Source organism: Hetaerina americana, unplaced genomic scaffold, assembly GCF_022747635.1.
Source record: "Hetaerina americana unplaced genomic scaffold, ioHetAmer1.1.p SCAF_45, whole genome shotgun sequence".
Classification (NCBI taxonomy): Eukaryota; Metazoa; Arthropoda; class Insecta; order Odonata; family Calopterygidae; genus Hetaerina; species Hetaerina americana.
Window position 1 is genome coordinate 631,098 of NW_027287041.1, and position 19,296 is coordinate 650,393.

At 36.4% G+C, this 19,296-nt stretch overlaps 1 protein-coding gene across 2 annotated transcripts in view; it reads left to right on the forward strand.

The window, feature by feature from the left end:
- LOC139693228 (uncharacterized) overlaps positions 1 to 18,883 on the forward strand; it is a 28,644-nt gene extending 9,761 nt beyond the window's left edge. For both annotated transcript variants that reach the window (XM_071591333.1, XM_071591334.1), the window contains exons 4-7: positions 7,205 to 7,773; positions 9,050 to 9,313; positions 11,366 to 11,493; positions 18,067 to 18,883. In XM_071591333.1, the coding sequence (XP_071447434.1) occupies positions 7,205 to 7,773; positions 9,050 to 9,313; positions 11,366 to 11,486 (954 nt within the window). In that variant the 3' untranslated portion in view covers positions 11,487 to 11,493; positions 18,067 to 18,883. The remainder of the gene's footprint in view (positions 1 to 7,204; positions 7,774 to 9,049; positions 9,314 to 11,365; positions 11,494 to 18,066) is intronic.
- Positions 18,884 to 19,296: the final 413 nt, after the last annotated feature.

The window sequence follows — 19,296 nt, forward strand, 5'->3', positions numbered from 1 at the left end:
ATGGTATTTTAATGACGTTTCTTTAGTGGATCCCAGTAAGATAAGAATTAGGTGGATACAATTCCACACAACTGTTGGCATCTCTCTTTTAATCTGGCTTATAGGCGAGGAATAAAGTGTAATTTTGTGCTTAATATCAAATTTAAAAGAGTGCTTCATCCTGTGTTTCATGTAAAGGTACTTGGAAAGTTATTATCCCATTACGAGTTCTTGCGAATCAATCTCGTTATGCAGTAATTTATAAAGATAAGTTATGTTATCGATTTTGCCATGTTTATGCAAGAAGGGAAGGTTTAGTAGAGGTAACATTTCATGATAACCATAAAGTTCTTTGTGAAGATTGAATTTGAATGTAATTTTGCTTGTGAATTTACTTGACACAATCAATTGTATGAATATGGAGTTTATAGCAATTTGACAAGACAGTAGAGCAGTATTTACAGAGAGACCTAACTGATGGGATAAACAGAATTTGAAATGGATCGATAGGTTTGGAGTTTTAACAGTATCTAAAGATAAATCCATGTGATTTGTACTCTTTAGTTTAAACTTAGTCATAATGTTCATAGAATTTTAACTGTGAGTCAAATATGACTCCTGAGGTCTTTTATATTTGTTAATCGGGCTGTAGGATAATTGCTTAGTCTATATTGATAACTTTGTCGACTTCTTTTCCCACTGAATGTTACAGAATAGCAGTTTTTAATTAGAAAGTTACATAGTCATGCCGACACTAGTTTTGAAGTCAATAAATGTGATTTTATAGTGTCATGCCTATCATATCTTAAATAATCTCAGATTATTAATTTAGGTCTCTCATCTGCATAATGTATTAATTCACCATTATGGAAATAAGCATCAATTTCACCAGTTAATATGAGGAATAAAAGTGGACCTAGAATCGAGCCTTGAGGTACCCCACTGTTTGTTTTAATTACATCAAATCTAGAAGGATTAAACACTAGATTCAGCTCTTCATCGGTTCTCCAAGAGTAGTATATAGCTGTCTGTAGCTGGGCCTATGAGTTTTTCCTTAAAATTTTCATCTATTTCAGTGGAAATTTGCATGGCAATCAATTTGCATGATGAGCAAAATTATTTTTCCCTCTAATTACTCTCTTGACGAGTGATTGCTTGCATATTGAATGATGAGGAAAGGGGTATTACTCGTATAATTTTGCACCTGCTACTTAATTTTGCATTTAAAATATGAATATACAAGCATCCTAATAGTGTCACATTGGTGATCAATTTTTTACCAAAATTGCGTAGATTTGTTGCGTGTGATTTTTTGCTTGAAATTTGTATCTTATTCTTTGAAACCTTGCCTGGCAGGCAATTTGAGGATAATTATTTCCCAACATCTCGGTCATTTTAAGGTTATGACTGTTTACTAGATGCTTATAGCTTTCAAGAAAGCCTATCAAGACATCCAGAGGAAGTACTAAGATATGTTTGGAAATTCAAATTGAAATATGTCTGGATTTAAGCAACAAACCCTGTAAAATATCTTTAAAGTAAGTTAAAAGTCTCATTCGTATTTCGATCGATTATTTTGTAAAGCCAGTTAATAGTTAATGGGTAATTTTTCAGGGGAAAAAATCGCATCACTTCAAGTCATTTTTGCACAACCAAAAATCCATTATCTGTATTGGACATAGCTGTTGATGATAAACATTAATGGCAGACTAATAGGGATCACATGATTGTTAAGGATTGTTATCCTGGGAAATGGAAGTGAAATTTGAATTTGTGAAAAATTAGTTCTAATGTTTTTCCATTGTATTCATAGATGTTATTAACTTGTTGCAATTCCAAGTAACGCATAGAGTCCATCAGCACACGCACGCTTGTCTTAGATACACTTGGGTACCACTGCATTTAGCAGTACAAGAGCATCCTAATATTGTTACCCTAGTGATCACTTTTTTACTAAACTTGCGTAGCGTAGACTTGTTGCGTGTGATTTGTTTGCCGTGGTCATTAATCTTTTGTGTACAGTTTTGAAAATGTTACGGATGAAAAGGCAGCAGGAAGACAGCTGAAGTAGAAGAAAATAACTATAAATATTTGAGTGAAATTATTAAAAAGTACATATAGTATCTGTGTTTATGTCTTCTTAATGGTTACAATTTGATGCCTTCTATCAAAACAAAAATCTCATTAGTATAGCTGAATTGCAATTGATTTTAAGTTTATTCATATGAGAAGCAAACTTCCAACATCATAGATAGTACACATCATTGTGTAGATATTCTTGGGACTTCCTCTGAAGCATCTATCTGTGCTTAGAGGAAATCACTAATTAAGACAAGGACTTTTATTCTTCTATGGCAATCTGGTTCAACAAAATATATCTGATTAATTTGGTTGTATCAGTTTCAATAGAAACAAAATAACATAACTGTTTCATTTTAGTGCAGATTTGAATTAATATATTATTTGTTGAAAAGGATTTGTCCCAACAGTAATTCAATTATTTTTTTAAAAGTTATCCATTGAACAGATTTGCAGAAACACTTAAAATTATTCAAAGTACATTCCTTAGGCCTCTACAGATCTCTTTCCAAGCTGTGGAAATGGAATTGAAGTAATTTATTGAAAAGATTTTCACAAACTCTCAAAATTCTTCAAAGTACTCTTCTTAGGCCTCTACAGATCTCTTTCCAAGCTGTGGAAATGGAATTGAAGTAATTTATTGAAAAGATTTTCACAAACTCCTAACATTTTTCAATGTACACTTCTTAGGCCTCTTCACACCTAATCCAGCAACTTCGACCTATGACCGGTACGTGTCCTGGAGGGTATCTTCAGAGACCTCTCTTGCAAAAGATCTCCTAGTCACAGAGCTGATTGAATCTCTTCTATAGACAAAAAACTGGTTACTTTCAGGGCTGCCTTTATCCTAGAGAACAGAAAAAAGTCTGCTGAGGCAACGTCAGGACTAAAAGGGGGTTGAGACAGCGTTGGCACCTGGTGTTTGGCCAGGAACTCAGACTCAAAGCGTATTTTGGCAAACAACCTCAGCCAGAAGCTTAGTGCACACTTTTCTCAACGCCAAATCTTCAGTAACAATGTGTAACAGCAGTAAGAGGACAAGTACAGTTCTTTGGCAATTATCTTGATACTCAAACGACGGTCAGAGTATAAATATTTGTGAATGCAAGCTACATTTATGGTCAGTTTTGCTGGTTGATTGCTGCCCAGAGCATTGTTTGTCTTGTGAAACCCTTCCTGGTCTTCCTTAAAAGCCTTTAAACCATTTCAAAACTTGTGAGTGAGACAGAGCAGTCCTTATAAGCCACGCAAATCATTTTGTTAGTCTCCTCTTCAGAGATTATTTTAGTTTAAAACAAAGATTGTCTGGTAATGTTGCTTTATCATCAATTCCATTTTTTTGTGGTGTGTTTGGTGTTCATAGGTTTATAATAATGGATTTCCTGCTGCTTCCGCAGCATTGAGAGCACTGAGACTGGCTTTGTGGCAAAGCTTAGTGTCCCCTTTATGTATTCCAAGTGTTTCAATCCTGCTTTGCCCAATAGGAGAGCGGCTAGGGAAATGTTATGTCATTACTTTTTGAACAGACTGTGTTTATTATAATTAAATGGTGGATGTCGAAGAAAAATTAGTTGAGAGAATCGAGATGAATGAAGAAGTTTTGTGGGATTAGATAATGAATTCTGGAGACATGCCAAGGCGGTTGAACTCGGACTTATGAAAGCTATACGAAATAAACTTATTGATTTCAAAATAAGAAGGAAGTTTACTGATTCTTTTTGGAGAGACATCCTTGCAATTTATAATGTAGCAAAAATATAGGTTAGATGAAACTTTGGATTTGCAATTTCGAGTTTAAATTTCCATATAAATGTGATTACCGTGCTAGGAGAAATTAATGCCTATTCTTCTTAAAAGCAAAAAGGATTGATGTTGATAAAGGATATTAATTCCAGGCGCGAAGCTTAAATCTGGTCAAATTTCAATTTGTATTCCTCCCCATATCATAGTCCCACTTAAGGTTGCAATTGGTGTTCTCTGTAAGCTATAGGCAACTGTTAAACAGTCATAATAACCTTCTAAATATTCAAGAGAGATGTATTTATGTGTGCAAGTGCACAGAGTACAATTGATAAGAGCTACTATTATTATTATTATCATCAATATATAGAACTGTTATTACGTATTTGGGTGTTATATATGTATGTATATATATATATATATATATATATATATATATATATATATATATATATAAAATGTATAACACTTAGCACTAGTGGACACAGACAAAAACACAGAAACACACAAAAAAAGAGACTCACTATTTTTCGAATTTTCGGTGGTCGTTGCCACCTTTATCAAGGAGGAGAGGGACAGAACTGAAGGGAATACGAGGGCTGGAGCGATGGATGGAAGGGGAAGGTGGGGAGGGAATTCCGAAGGGACGGGTTTGGAGGGGCAGCGTTAGAAGGGTGGGAAAAATGTAGAAGGTGATGGGGGTGGAAGGGGGATGAAAATATAATTAGAACAGGGTAATTAGTGCCTAATATTGATTCCTGGCCAGTTCCAGGACTCCAAGAGCCAGATGAAGGATTGCTCTAGTGTTTTCAGTTTCAGAGGAGGATCAGAGGGTGGGAGGGATGCTATGATTGATACACTATAGCATTTATCAAAGGGAGTGTTGTGTTCGGAGGCGTGTTTGGGGATAGGGAGCATGTCAATGAAGGAAGAGTTTTTGCATGAGGCTCGGTGGTTGTTGATTCTGATATTGAGGGGTGTGGTGGTTTGCCCAATATAATAGGCCGGGCACAGTTGGCACTTCAGAAGGTACACTACATTGCTAGAAGTGCAAGTAGAGGAGGGAATTGGTGGGAGAGAGTTAAAAAGCGGGTGGGAGAGGGATGGGATTTTGGTTTTGAAAATAGGGCATGTTTTACATCTGGGTTTATTACAAGGCGTTGGAGTGGTTTTAGGACGGGTTGGGGATTTAAGGAGTGGATTTGTTGATTTGAGGAGATCGGATAGGTTGGCGGGGCGTTTGAAAGTAACTGAGGGGCATTTGGGAAAAAGGTTGGCGGTGGCATTATGATTTTTTAGGATAGGGTAGAGGTCTTTCAGGATTGATCGTATAGATTCTAAGCCCGGGAAGTATGTAGTGCAAATTGAGAGAGGGTGGGGTTCTGCGGTGGAGGAAGGTTTGGGAGTGTACGCATGTTTTCGGATTCTTTTGTTCAGGAGGGATTCGGGATAACATGTTCTTCAAGAGGGTCTCTCTTGAAGAAGGCCTCTGAGAGGGCCGAAAGCTCGAACAATTTACCATGTGAGTGTTCTTTTAAATGTGTCTATTCTTTTCTATTTGTGTTATATTGTGCCGCTCGTGTGAGTTTTTCTGTATATATATATATATATATATATATATATATATATATATATATATATATATATATATAAATAAGTATATTAAATGCTAAACGGAGGTTAGTCTAAACGGGGAAGGATTAAAACTAACCCCTCCCTCAGCAGAGGAAATCACATTAATCAAAGGAGGAAACACTCGGGCTCTGATTTCAGAGGAATTTTGCAATATTTTCTGCAAATTCGCATAATTTTTAATGGAGGATGTCTTTGTGAATTGAAAGGATTGAGAACTGTTGGCCTACGGAGAGAGAATACTATGTCTTTTTCTTTTTTGACCTCTCCCAAATCTACTATTACTCCTCTGTTTGCTAGCTTAGTCGAGAGGAGAGTTACTAATAATAATTATACTGAGACGAGAGATCCCCTAATTGTCGCATATCCATACTCCACTTAATCCTGCTATCGTAGGCAGCATTCGCAAATTATATGGACAGAGCTGTTTCATAAGGGGAGTGTATGTGCGATTGATTCAGGATTGAACAAGATTTGAGGTGGTCATTACACAGCTGATGAAGAAGGTGTAATTACATTAGGGTATTGCTACTAATCTTGACAGATACCACTACAACTTGTCAATATGTAAAAGGATTTTCATTTTTATTTGTATTTTATTTTAATACATATGCTTGTAAACAAAGGTTTCATTTGTACAGATGTAACTGTCATACCCTGTAAATATATCTATGGTTTTGCTTTTGAATTAAAAGTTGAAATTAATAGAAAATTTGCAAAGAAACTGCGATGAAGATGATGAAACAGTAACTTTTAACAGAGTCATCTGCTAGTATGAATTTTCAGTGTAACAATTTCAGAGTGTAAGATAAATCATTTGCCTTGACTGGGATTCGAACCCAGATCCCTATTAATATCCCAAATAAAAGCCCCCAAAATTTCAGAGTTTAAACAAGGATGCCTCGATAGCTTACTTTGATCTATAAATGATTTACTTAGTGATTCCACACACTTTATTTTAAAAAACACGTCTCAGGTTTCGATGTTAAACGTCATGATTATCAATATGATTACGAAGGATCTGGGTTCGAATCTCGGTCAAAGCAAATGATTTTTACCCTCTGGAATAGTTAAATAATAATGAATAGAAAAATGCAAATTACTGCTGGAAATCTGGTAGAATACAGGGTTCGTCCGGAAAATAAGTGTACTGAGCTCAGGAAAAAATATTTATTACACTTTTACATATCTTAAGCTAATATTCCTCATAATAGGACCCTTGTGAGTCAATAGACTTGTTCCAGCGGCGTACCCATTCCTGGAACGCTCCCGCGAAGGCATCATCGGGGAACCTCTCGAAGACACGTCGTCGACCTCTTCTCTGCCCTCCACGAACATCTTGTGCCACCAAAAGATCATGTTTCTGGACATGGCTGACTCCCCGTAAGCCTGGTTAATCATACCGACAGTTTCGGTAGACGATTTCCCAAGCTTTACCGCAAATTTGATGGTATAACGCTGCTTCGGCATCTCGTTCCGTGACGTGGGTCAAGCGTGGAGGTTCGCGTTAACAGAGCTCCTCACTACACCACAGCTCAGAGCTGACTGCCTTTTTCAGTGTCGCTTGCCAACATACCCCCCTTCAATCGCAGCCCGTCAGAGCGGTGCTGGGCGCGCCTGGACCGGCGCGCCCAGCCCAGGAGTCAGTACACTTATTTTCCGGGCGACCCCGGTATTTCTATATATATTTATTGAATGAAATGATTTTCGTTTGCCATAATGGCCTTAGTATTTGCAATGTTTTCTCATTGACAATTGTTGTTTTAAATTGCAGGCTCAATCAACATCTAGCGATGACACAATGGACGACTGTCCTTTCTCATCAGACGAAGAAACTTTAAGAGGATACATATCAAATCGAAACAAAATAATCTTTCAGAATACCAATCTGTCCAAATTCCCGAAAAAATTCGTTTTTCGAAACCACGCCAAAACTAACTCCCCGCAAAACTTCTCCGATTTGCAGAGATCAACCTTTGTGCGGATAGACTACAACAAGAGGCGATCCGTTCGGTTAAAGTCAAACCGTGTGCCATATACCGATCATGAGGTTGGCAGCAGTTCAAGAAAGATCTTCGAGCAAGCCTACATCAAGGGGAATACATACCATTGTGCCAAAGTTGAAAAAGACAAGCTATTAAAGCCTTACGTGGATTTGGGCTTCAGATGTGATGACGTAGACAACCAGAAGTGTACCAATTCAAAGGACAATGATCGGTTAAGTGCCGCGAAACAGAATACTGTTAAGAGGAGGCAAATGCCGTACTCTCGCAGGGTACGGTCATCGGAGGATGGCAATTCTTTGATGGGAGAGACGTCGGACCAGGTGAACAAGATGATAAGGTAAGGAAGTCATTAATCTTATTCCCAGATGCTTTAGGTTTGGTAAGTTAACATTATTATCTCGACAGTATGCCGGAGAAGTGCATATGGGGTTTGTTTTTCCTTAAAAATTAGTTTTACTCAAGAAAACCATTAGTTTTTAAGCTTAGTATGAGTTATACTAAGTATGTGGAGGAAAAGTAAGCTTGAATTTGTATAATTGGATCTTATAATCAAAAAGAAACTCATAATTTTATAGAAATTAACTTTCATTTTGAGTTTAATCATTAATATAATCGCCTATCGATGTTTAGTTTTGATTATTCTAAGTTTATACAGTAAATATCTATAAATAGAATGGTTTCTGATAAAATTTACCTCGAATACAGTTGGTGATTCTAGTTAAATGCAATAACTATTTATAAATACAGTATTTTATGTGAGGAATTAATGGTTAATCCAATTGATAATTGTAGTTTAATGCAATAAATATGTATAAATAGAATGATTTTTGATAGAATTACCGGTAAATGCAATTGATCATGTCGTAATTATTGAAATTTCATGTAATTTGACCTAAAAAAAATGTTTTATTATGTTATAATTGATGTACTGAGTTTAATTCAAAGCCGTTCTTCAAATTCAAATGCAATTAGTTACAATTTTATCAAAGTTATCATTAGTTTAAAATTTAAACAGCAATTCTAATACAAAAAACTCCATAGATTTGAACTGTAATTACTTATACAAGTACATAATTATAATGCAATAATATCAGAGTGCAAAAAATAATTTGCCTTGACCGGGATTTGAACCCAGATCCCTAAAATATCCGTTCGAGTGCTTCTTCAGCCAGTTAAGCTATCAAGCCTACTTTTAAACCTTTAGACTGTTTATACCTTTGTAAAATTCCAAGGAAACTGCTGGAGATGTGGCAGAAGTAAGTTTTAACAGTCATCTGCTAATTTGCAAGAATTTCAGAGTAAATAAAAATAATTTGCCTTGACTGGGATTCGAACCCAGATCTCTCTCAATGTCCTGCTGTGGCATACCCTGCCATTTCTTTGGAATATACATAATAATGGTTTTAATTCAATTAATATCCACATAATAAAAGAAATGGTGTGTATATGCCTCTTTCATTTAAACATTTCGATTATTTAAAAACCATTTCAGGTAGTTTATCTATTTGTATTAGTACAAATTTAGATTTTAAATCATTTCTAAACGTTGGTGGCCAGTGTAACTAATGACTTTAATGTTTCTTTATGCACTCATTCAATTGGTTTTATTCCAGGGTTGATTATTGTCCGAAAACTTCAACTTTCTTTAGTGAAAAACCTGCGTCTACTGGAAGCTTAACGTATATTAACGACAAGGGTGAGTGTGTTGAACAGATGTCCAGGTCAGCATTGCCTATTGATAGCCTGGACGATGAAGAAGCCTTAGGAGAACGACTCTACCTTTCTGACAGTGAAGATGATGATAATGCCAGTGTCAAGAGCATCAAGGAAACCCCATCTGAAAGTTTAAACAGTATCTTCGTGGATGACAGTGAAAGGTATTGCAATTCAGGTTAAACTATAATATACTGAAAATTAATCCACACATGCTTTGTAGACCACAAACAAAATAAGCTCCAGAAACATTCCTGGTTTGGGCATGTGGAAGAAACATTCCCCTTAAACACGCATATGCAGGTTTGAGGTCGTTACATTACTCATCCAGTGTTGTATTTTGAGAAGCGGATGAAGTATGAAGAAGTGATCTAGTATTACAAACAAAATAAGCTCCAGAAACACTCCTGGTTTAGGCATGTGGAAGAAACATTCCCCCTAAACACGCATATGCAGGTTTGAGGTCATTACAGTATTCATCCAGTGTAGTATTTTGAGAATCAAATGAAGTATGGAGATGTGATCTGGTACTACAAACAAAATGACCTTCAGAAACACTCCTGGTCTTGGCATGTGGAAGTAACATTCCCCCAACTCAACACACATGCTTAGGTCTGAGGTCGTTACATTATTCATCCAGTGTAGTATTTTATAGAAGCAGATGAAGTACGGAGATGTGTTCTAGTGTTGTGTGCTATATACGTCAACATTTTAGCGAGTTTAAACAGCGCGACTATTAAAAAGTGACTCCAACTGAGAATCAATCGTTGTTTAAAGGCTATTTATTATGTAGTGACAATGCTGTTGATAGGTCTACTCTGTTAATCTGATGGGTGGTAGAATTTTGTGGTTGTGAGCCTCGGAAAAGCCACAATAATTATTGTTGGATTAAACACGAGTAGCGGACGTCCGGGATCACTGACCCACAGACGATATATAAACATCAAAGCAAACTCGTCTTTTTGAAGATTTGATACAAAAATGACCAAAGGCGAATCACTTATATCAAAAGCATATATATCGCATATCACACCATATATATTGGAATATATTTATCCAATGTGGAACGTGGTGTCGGCTTCATTATTATTTATTGAACAATAATTGGGATGATAATACCACTCTGTGATAAATCTGTGTTCAGGATGGGTCCACCGTCGCTCTCGCCGACGCCGTCTCTCACAGACGCAGAGAACACAAACACACAAAACCCTCCTCTTCCTTATTATTCCCCCTTAATGCGATCTTGCGATGCCTTCTGCGATTATTATTCCTTTCCTCTCAACTCAAAAAGACACCTCAAAGGGTAATCACTGCATCTTGGATGATAATAAATTGAAGGTAAAAATATGGTAATAGCACACACTGTTGTCAAATTGATGAGAATCCCAAAAGAGAGTCAAAAGAAGTTAAATCAACAATTATGGCTTTTGCCAGGTTCACAACCACGAAATTCTACCACCCATCAGATTTACAATAGTAGACCTATCAACAGCATCGCCACTACATAATAAACAGCCTTTAAACAATGTTTTTAATCTCAGTAGGAGTCACTTTTTAATACTCACGATGTTTATAACTCGCAAATGTTGACATATATATAGCACACAACACTAGAACACGTCTCCATACTTCATCCGCTTCTCAAAATACTACACTGGATGAACAATGTAACGAACTCAGACCTAAGCATGCGTGTAGAAGGGGGAATGTTACTTCCACGTGCCACCAGACCTGGAGTGCTTCTGAAGTTCATTTTGTCTGTGGTCTACAAGCATTTATTGGCATTAGTTTTCAGCTTACAGTCGTATTATGCAAAAACGTTTATATTTTGTATCTTCTAAAGCATTAAATTGTAATAATTGACTGGTATACGGGGGTTTTATATCAAATACATTTGATCAGTACATATAATTAAAATAAAACATGCAGTGTACTTCAAATATTTCTTCAATTTTGCTTGTAAAATGTGTTTTCATTTGTTGTCAGTCGAATGGGTACGGTATATAGAACTGGGCAACATCGGGGTATAGTATTTTGTTAAAATTAACATTTCACGGCAAATAGTCATCTTTGAGTACTTGTTAAATAATAATGTTAAAATGTTGGCAAGAGGTCGGATAAACTTGAGTCCCTTCCGTTGTGTATAAAAGATTTAATCTGTATGTTTTCATCTGAATGTCCCGACAGCAAATAATCTATCCTTTTCCTTTAAGGTTTCTCCGGAGGTTGGTCAAGCATCTCAACGCCGGTGGGTTCTCCTGTCAACTGTGTGACAGTAAAATCGATTGGCAAAGCGTACTCACGGAGATATATAACTGCGATCAAGTCTCCTGAACTCATGGTATGAATTAGTTTATAACTTTTGTATATTGCAACACGGTAACAAGTTCATGATTGTATTCACGGGTATACTATGTCACAGAAACTATTCAGAGTTCCTGCTAGTCTTGGGAAACAGTTTACTCTTAATAGCTGGAACTGTCTACATAACAAAAACGAGGTCTGTCTAATAAATATGTGAATTGAGACCATGAAAACTTTTATTTAGTTTAAGAATTTAGTCTTATATACACATATCAATGATTTTGTTGTCCTTCTTCAAAGTACTCTCTCTGTCAATTCTTAGATCTATGCCTTCTTCTTATTATAATTATATATTCCATCTTCTTCTTCTTCTTATATTCATTTCCACTGTTTAATAATACAAGCACCCTCCCCCTTAGGAAGTCCTCCTCCTCTTATTTGAAGGCAGTTCAGTTCTTATTAAGGTTCTTCTTCTTATTTAATTATCAGTAGACGCAGTTTTCTATATCGTCGTTTCTTCTTTGCTTTATTATTATTTATTGCATCTCTTCTCCAACAAACATATTATTATCATCTCGTGTGCCCCCAAAGTGATATGACACGCCCAATGTCCCCCCCAATCATCATTATGATCACATTTCAATGCATTTTATTAATCGGGAATATACAGGATAAAAAGTCATAAGAAAGGGACAAAGATCTATTAAGAATAATAATAAAGAAGATTGTGATGATCATTAGATCAAAGGTGATTTGAATTAATTAATTATACAGAAACAACGGCGAACATATCAATGTGCTCTCTGATATAATGAGCTCTGAATGGTGTGCATTGTTTCATGGTGTCATTCATTGGTGTGTGTGTGTGTGCCATCAAAGGATCCATCCATGTCCATCCATCCAATCATATCGTGTCATTCAATGGTAATAAAATAGTATTAGCGTGTGTGGGCACTGTTGATAATTTACTATAAATTCAGTTCACTCTTCAGCTATTATCATCATTCAGAAATCACAGATTATTATTATAATGACGATTAGATAAGAAGAAGGACAAGGGACCATTGCACTGTCACGATCAATGTTGTATCAACGTCAAACACAGGTGATGGGAATAGGAAGGTCTTTATAAAGGCCTTTGCGTCTTAATCCGTCTTGGCATCTTATCTTGGCCATCTTCAATGAAATGCTTAAATCCATTTTGAAAACAAAGGATGTTTTCTTCTTCAGAAAGCATTATTATCACCATGTAAACAGCTGTCAGTGCACGTTCTGTGAATTCGGTGCTCCGTGAATTCATCATTTTCCATTTGGACAAACATTAAAAACAGGGACAACAGAAAATAAATTAACTTGTATGTTATATGTACAGCTCAATGATCTGCCAAGGACAGATGGCTTAATGGGTCTCATCTTGTGGGTGGGGCTTCATAATCCATGTCATGGCCTGCGTGGCATGATACCAATGTGATAATTTACTATAAATTCAGTTCATATTGGCTTTCATTCGGACAGTTTTTCAACGAGTGGTAAGGACATAGAACCGGACCCGTCTTGCACTGCTAGTAGTCAGGGCTATAGTCCATGTCATGACCAACAGAATGCACCAGGTTGCACAGTTGTAGCCTGTATATTGTATATATGGTGTATATCTGTAAAATTACGAAATTTGGTTATATTTTAACTGAGAAAAGTGACAAACGAGATGAGAAGGCTTAGATAAATCTCATTGCTATTCAGCAATAGAGAAGTTTTGGTAAATTTTAGCTTTTATTTACTTGTAAGACTTAAGGTATGTGTTTTTTTTTGACATTTGGAAAATTTTAAGAATGGATAACTGTTAAAATGTGGAAAAATTAATAAGTTTGTGTGTCCCACAAGGTTGTATTCTTGGACCTATCTTATTTCATATTTAATATAAAGCTTTTCGTATAGCCAGGGGTTCAATAATTTATTGCTTTTGTTGATTTAAATAATGAACTGAATTTAGGACAATATACAGTACCCACACACACTAATACTGGAAGATGGAATATATATATTATAATAAGAAGAAGGCATAGATAGCCATTACTACAAATTGACAGAGAGAGTACTTTGAAGATGGTATAGATAACAAAATCATTGATATGTGTGTAGAAGACTGAATTCTTAAACAGAATAAAGTTTATAATGGCCTTAGTTAGGAGATATACTACCTTGATCAAAAAGTTCCCGGAATAACCACCGTGTGGCGCTCCCATCGTTCCGATTTGAGTTCTGTTTTTTTTGTTAAATTGGTACATCTGTTGTTGATATTCCCTTAAAATCTTAGTGTCATAACTTGACATTTGCAAAAGTTACGGTCGGTTTTCGGTATGTCCATCAGTGCTTCCTGCGATTTTTCCATTACTTCCTCTCGGCTGCTAAAACGCGTTCCCCGTAATGGTTTTTTAACTCGATTGAACAGAAAGAAGTCACAGGGAGCCAAATCAGGTGAATTCGGTGGCTGTTGGATGGTATTTGTTGCATTTTTCGTCAAAAAATTACGAATAATGATAGCACTGTGCGACGGTGCGTTATCATTGGTGCAAAATCCACGAGTTTTCTGCCCACATTTCTGGTCTCTTTCGGCGAATTGCTTCACGCAAACGTCTCATAACGCCCAAATAATACTCTTTGTTTACTGTCTGGCCTTCTGGCAAAAATTCATGATGCACTACACCGTTGTAATCCATGAAAACCGTCAGCATTGCCTTCTTTTTTGACTGAAAATGACGTGGTTTTTTTGGTCTCGGCTCATTTGGTGAACGCCATTCACTTGCCTGATGTCTGGATTGCGTGTCGTACTCATAAACCCACGTCTCGTCTCCAGTAATGATCCTTTTGATGAATGTGGGATCGGATTCAGCCTCGCAAATCATGTCTTTTGCGACGTCAACACGGTCTCTTTTTTGCATGAAATTGAGGTCTTTTGGCACCAACTTTGCTGCTTCTCGACGGAAACCCAAATCATTAACCACAATGTCTTGGGCGGATCCATAGGCAATGTTCAAGTCCTCCGCTATTTCTCTGATGGTTAATTTGCGGTTATTGACCAACATTTCTTTTACTTAATCAATTTTTTCACCGACTTTCGATGTCGATGGTCTGCCACTGCGTTCATCATCTTCGATTGACTCACGACCACTTCTGAACCGCTCGTGCCACTGGTAAACGACCGTTTTTTTTAGAGAATCGTTGCCGAAACACTTTTCCAACATTTCCAACGTCCGTGCGCCACTAAATCCGTTTTTTACGCAAAATGTAATACAAGTTCGTTGTTGCAAATTTAAATCCATTTCTGCAATTGTAAAAAATCGCCAACACACACAGAGATAGATGTACTCTTGGCTACATAACTTTTGCAAATGTCAAGTTATGGCACTAAGATTTAAAGGGAATATCAACAACAGATGTACCAATTTAACAAAAAAAAACAGAACTCAAATCGGAACGATGGGAGCGCCACACGGTGGTTATTCCGGGACTTTTTGATCAAGGTAGTATTGAAGAGGGTAGTACAGTACGTACCTTTTTTCAAGCAGACATTCCATAAAATAAATAAGCACAGACAAAAACACACAGAGATATGTAAGTATAGGTATTATAAAGTAACAAATGTGTTTTTAATATTACAAAATTAACTTAGCCGATATGAACTGAATTTATAGTAAATTATCAACAGTGCACACATTACTACAATGTACGAGGGTCATCCGGAAAGTAGTACCCGTTCGTGAAATAAAGACACAAAAGTAAATATTAACAAACATAAAAAATTTTATTTGAAAGAGGATACTTTAAACTACTTCTCAACATAATCTCCAAGCAAATTAAGGCATTTGTCATAACGTGTGACAAGTTTCTGTATTCCTGCTGCATAGTCCTTCGCCGCCAGCTCATTGAGATACGCGAGGGACCCATCTTGCACAAATTTTTGCATAATGCAGATGGTGTTTAACAATTTCATGAACAATTGTTCGAGAAACATTGGGAAAATGCTCACAGATGTCATCAATTGTGACGCGCCGATCGTTCCTCACGAATTCGTCAACTGAGCTCACCAGTTGGTCTGTAATGACAGACGGTCTCCCCGAACGCTCATCGTCGTGTGTGTTCCCCCTCCCCATGTTGAAGTTGCGACACCACCGCCGAACAGACGACTCGTCCATTACATTGTCTCCATACACCTCCTTTAATTGGCGATGAATATCACATGGGCGAACGTTTCTTGCATTGAGGAATTTAATCACTGCCCTCACTTCACAACTGGCGGCGTTCTCAATTTTTTTAAACATTGTAAACAATCACAGAAACAACACAGGCAATGCTAGCGTCACGCAACTTGGCTCAGAGAAGGCAGACAAGCCACTGAAGCTATCTGACCTCGTCCAGCGGCTACTTGCGTCGTCAGCACTTCATGCGGCACGAACGGGTACTACTTTCCGGATGACCCTCGTATATTATTATCATGAATGACATGATTGGATGGATATAAGATGTAGATGATATTTTTAAACAAAATTTGTTTTTATGACCTCATTTTGTATTTTTATTAGATGGGATAGTAAAATCATAATTTGTTTGGCATAGATAACCATGTCAATCTATTTTAAGCATCTGTCTCCATGGTGTAGTCGACGTTCTTGTAGAAAAACCCAATCGTTGTTGTGGGCAAATTTTATTTGTATACTAGATCAGTTATGTTCATAGCTTGTTAACGATTCTCAATGGCTTATCTATTCATTTCCACTGTTAATTGATTATTATTATTATCTTATGGCTGGCTTTCTTGCGGATTTTTCTTCAAGTTTCATTATATATTGATTCAGATGACATATTATTTAACTTTTCAATAAAAAATTCAGTTATAATGTGATTTGTAAACAAATTTGGCAATATTTTACGAGCAATAGTGATGCTAAAACTCTAGCTGAAGAAGTGCTATTGACAAACCTCAGTAGTACGAAGTGCAGTCAAATGAAACCTTTAATTTCCCTCGTTGTTTGATATCCATTGAGTCATTTCTTAATTAAAGGCCTTTTCAGGACCATTGTTTTTGCTCACTTAAGTTATTTCATGTTAAAGGAGCTTATTAATCAAAGTACAACAATTTCTTAAACTTTTCAAAATACTCTTTGTACAAACCTTGTGTGTGGATTGTTCCATGAGTGTGTAGTAAACAATATATAAATTATTTATGAAAAATGCTCTAAATTTTTCATGATAAATCTTTGAATGTATAATCCAGGCTCATTCAGGGATACATAATACTTTACGAGAGTAGACTGAATACCAATGAGAACACATGCTTGAAAACAACTGGCAAAATGACCTTCAGAAGCACTCCTGGTCTGGGCATGTGGAAGTAACATTCTCCCTAAACACGCATTTGCAGTTGTGAGGTCAATATATTCATCCAGTTTAGTATTTTAAGGAACTGATTAAGCATGGAGACGTGTTCTAGTGCTACAAATAGAATGAGCTTCAAAGGCACTCCTGGTCTGGTGGCATGTGGAAGTAACATTCTCCCTAAACATGCATGTGCAGTTTTGAGGTCATTTAATTCATCCAGTGTATTTTCAGAAGTGGATGAAGTATGGATACGTGTTTCAGTGTGTGCTATAGGTGACAACATGGCAAGTTTAAACAGCATACTGTTGATCAAATTTGATGCCTTCAACCTCATAATCATCCAAGGTGTAATGATTATTATCCTTTGAGGTGTCTTTTTGAGTTGAGAGGAAAAGAATAAAAATCGCAAGGAAGGCATCGCAAGATCACATTAAGGGGGAATAATAAGGAAGAGGATGGTTTTGTCTGTTTGTGTTCTCTGTGTCTGTGAGAGAGGGCGTGGTGGACCTATCGTGAACATAGATTTATCACGGAGAGGTATTATCATCCCAATTAATGTTCACTAAGTAATAATGAAGCCGATATCACATTCCACAATTAGATATATTATTCCAATATATATGGTGTGATATGCGATATATACGCTTTTGATATAAGTGATTCGCCTTTGGTCATTTTTGAATCAAATCTACAAAAAGACGAGTTTACTTTAATGTCTATATATCGTCTGTGGGTCAGTGATCTTGGACGTCCGCTGCTCGTGTTTCATTATCAACAATTATAGCCTTTTCCCAGGCTCGCAACCACGATATTTTATCACCCATATCAGATTAACAGTGGACCTATCAACAGCATCGTACACCATAATAAACAGCCTTTAAAAAGACGATTGAATCTCAGTAGGAGTCACTTTTATAATAGTCACGCTCTTTAAACTTGCAATTGTTGACATATATAGCACACAACAATAGAACACGTCTCAAATACTTCATCCACTTCTCAAAATACTACACTGGATGAACAATGTAACAACCTCAAACCCGAGCATGTGTGTTGAAGGGGGAATGTTACTTCCACATGCCCTGACCAGGAGTGCTTCTGGAGCTCCATTTGTTTTTGGTGTACAAAGCATTTGTTTATATTAGTTTTCAAGTCTACTCTAATATAATACTGTATAATCAAGGGTTTATGATATTATGAATAAAGTTTAATTAATTCTTTTGTTTACTTTCAGATGATCACTGTCTCCACTGCCAAGATATGTTGCTACTGATACTTTAGTGGAATGATACTGCGGATGCTGTTTATATTATTAATTATTCTTGTATATATATATATATATATTTATTTATTTTGTTTTCTTTTTGAATAATTTGTTGTATATAGTCGCATCTGCTTCTGAAGCAGCTTGGTCTGGGTATTCAGTTTGAGAAGCAAGCTTGGAAAACTGAAATGTCAACTGAAGAAACTGAAGTCACTGAAGAGACTGAAGTCACAGTTTTGTCCAGGTATTCAGTTTAAGAAGCAAGCTGGGAAAACTGAAATGTCAGCTGAAGAAACTGAAGTCACAGTTTTGTCTGGGTATTCAGTTTAGAAACAAGCCAGGAAAACTGAAGTGTCAACTGAAGAAACTGAAGTCACTGAAGAGACTGAAGTCACAGTTTTGTCCGGGTATTCAGTTTAAGAAACAAGCCGGGAAAACTGAAGTGTCAACTGAAGAAACTGAAGTCAATCCTGGCAGCCATAAACAATAATTTCACTGGATTTGAATTTATACAAGTAATTAAGGGTTATTTATTCTTATAAGTTACTAATCCATAGAAACATTTTTTTGAATCTTCTTTTCTGTAACTTGGTTGTGCTCGAGGATGTGATTTGTTTGGTGCTCAATAATATTTGCATTAGTCGTAAGATAAACTCCTCAATGTTATTCACAACTTATGTTGAATGACATTGTGTTTTTTTGTGATTGAAATTGTGAAATTGCATTCTTGTTGAGTTATAAAAAAAATGGTCGACAAATATTTATAACTTCTTAATAAAATTAAGGAATCGTGCTGTTTTATCAATTAACAACGAGATGTCTTCAAAAAGTATCCAAAATGCATTTTTTTAAATTGTTTTTCTTGATTGCATGAGTTTTTCTCACTACAAATATGCTTTATTAGGTCAGAAAATCAACAAAGTACATTATGTTGTTGAAGTTCTGGTAGTAGATTACATGACACCATGAGAAGAAAGCGACCATGTCGCTGGTCAAGCAGTAACTGGCTTCTTGACCACAATTAAAGTCCCAAGCTCACTCATCGGACCTTGTGTAACAATTTTTGGCAAAACCAAGATTGTATACCTTCATCAGAGCCTCCCTGTGACTTTTATATGTTCCTGTAAATGAAAATGGAGCTGAAACGAAAGCGGTTTGACGTTTCAAGAGTAATATGACCAGCAAGCCGTAAAGACCATT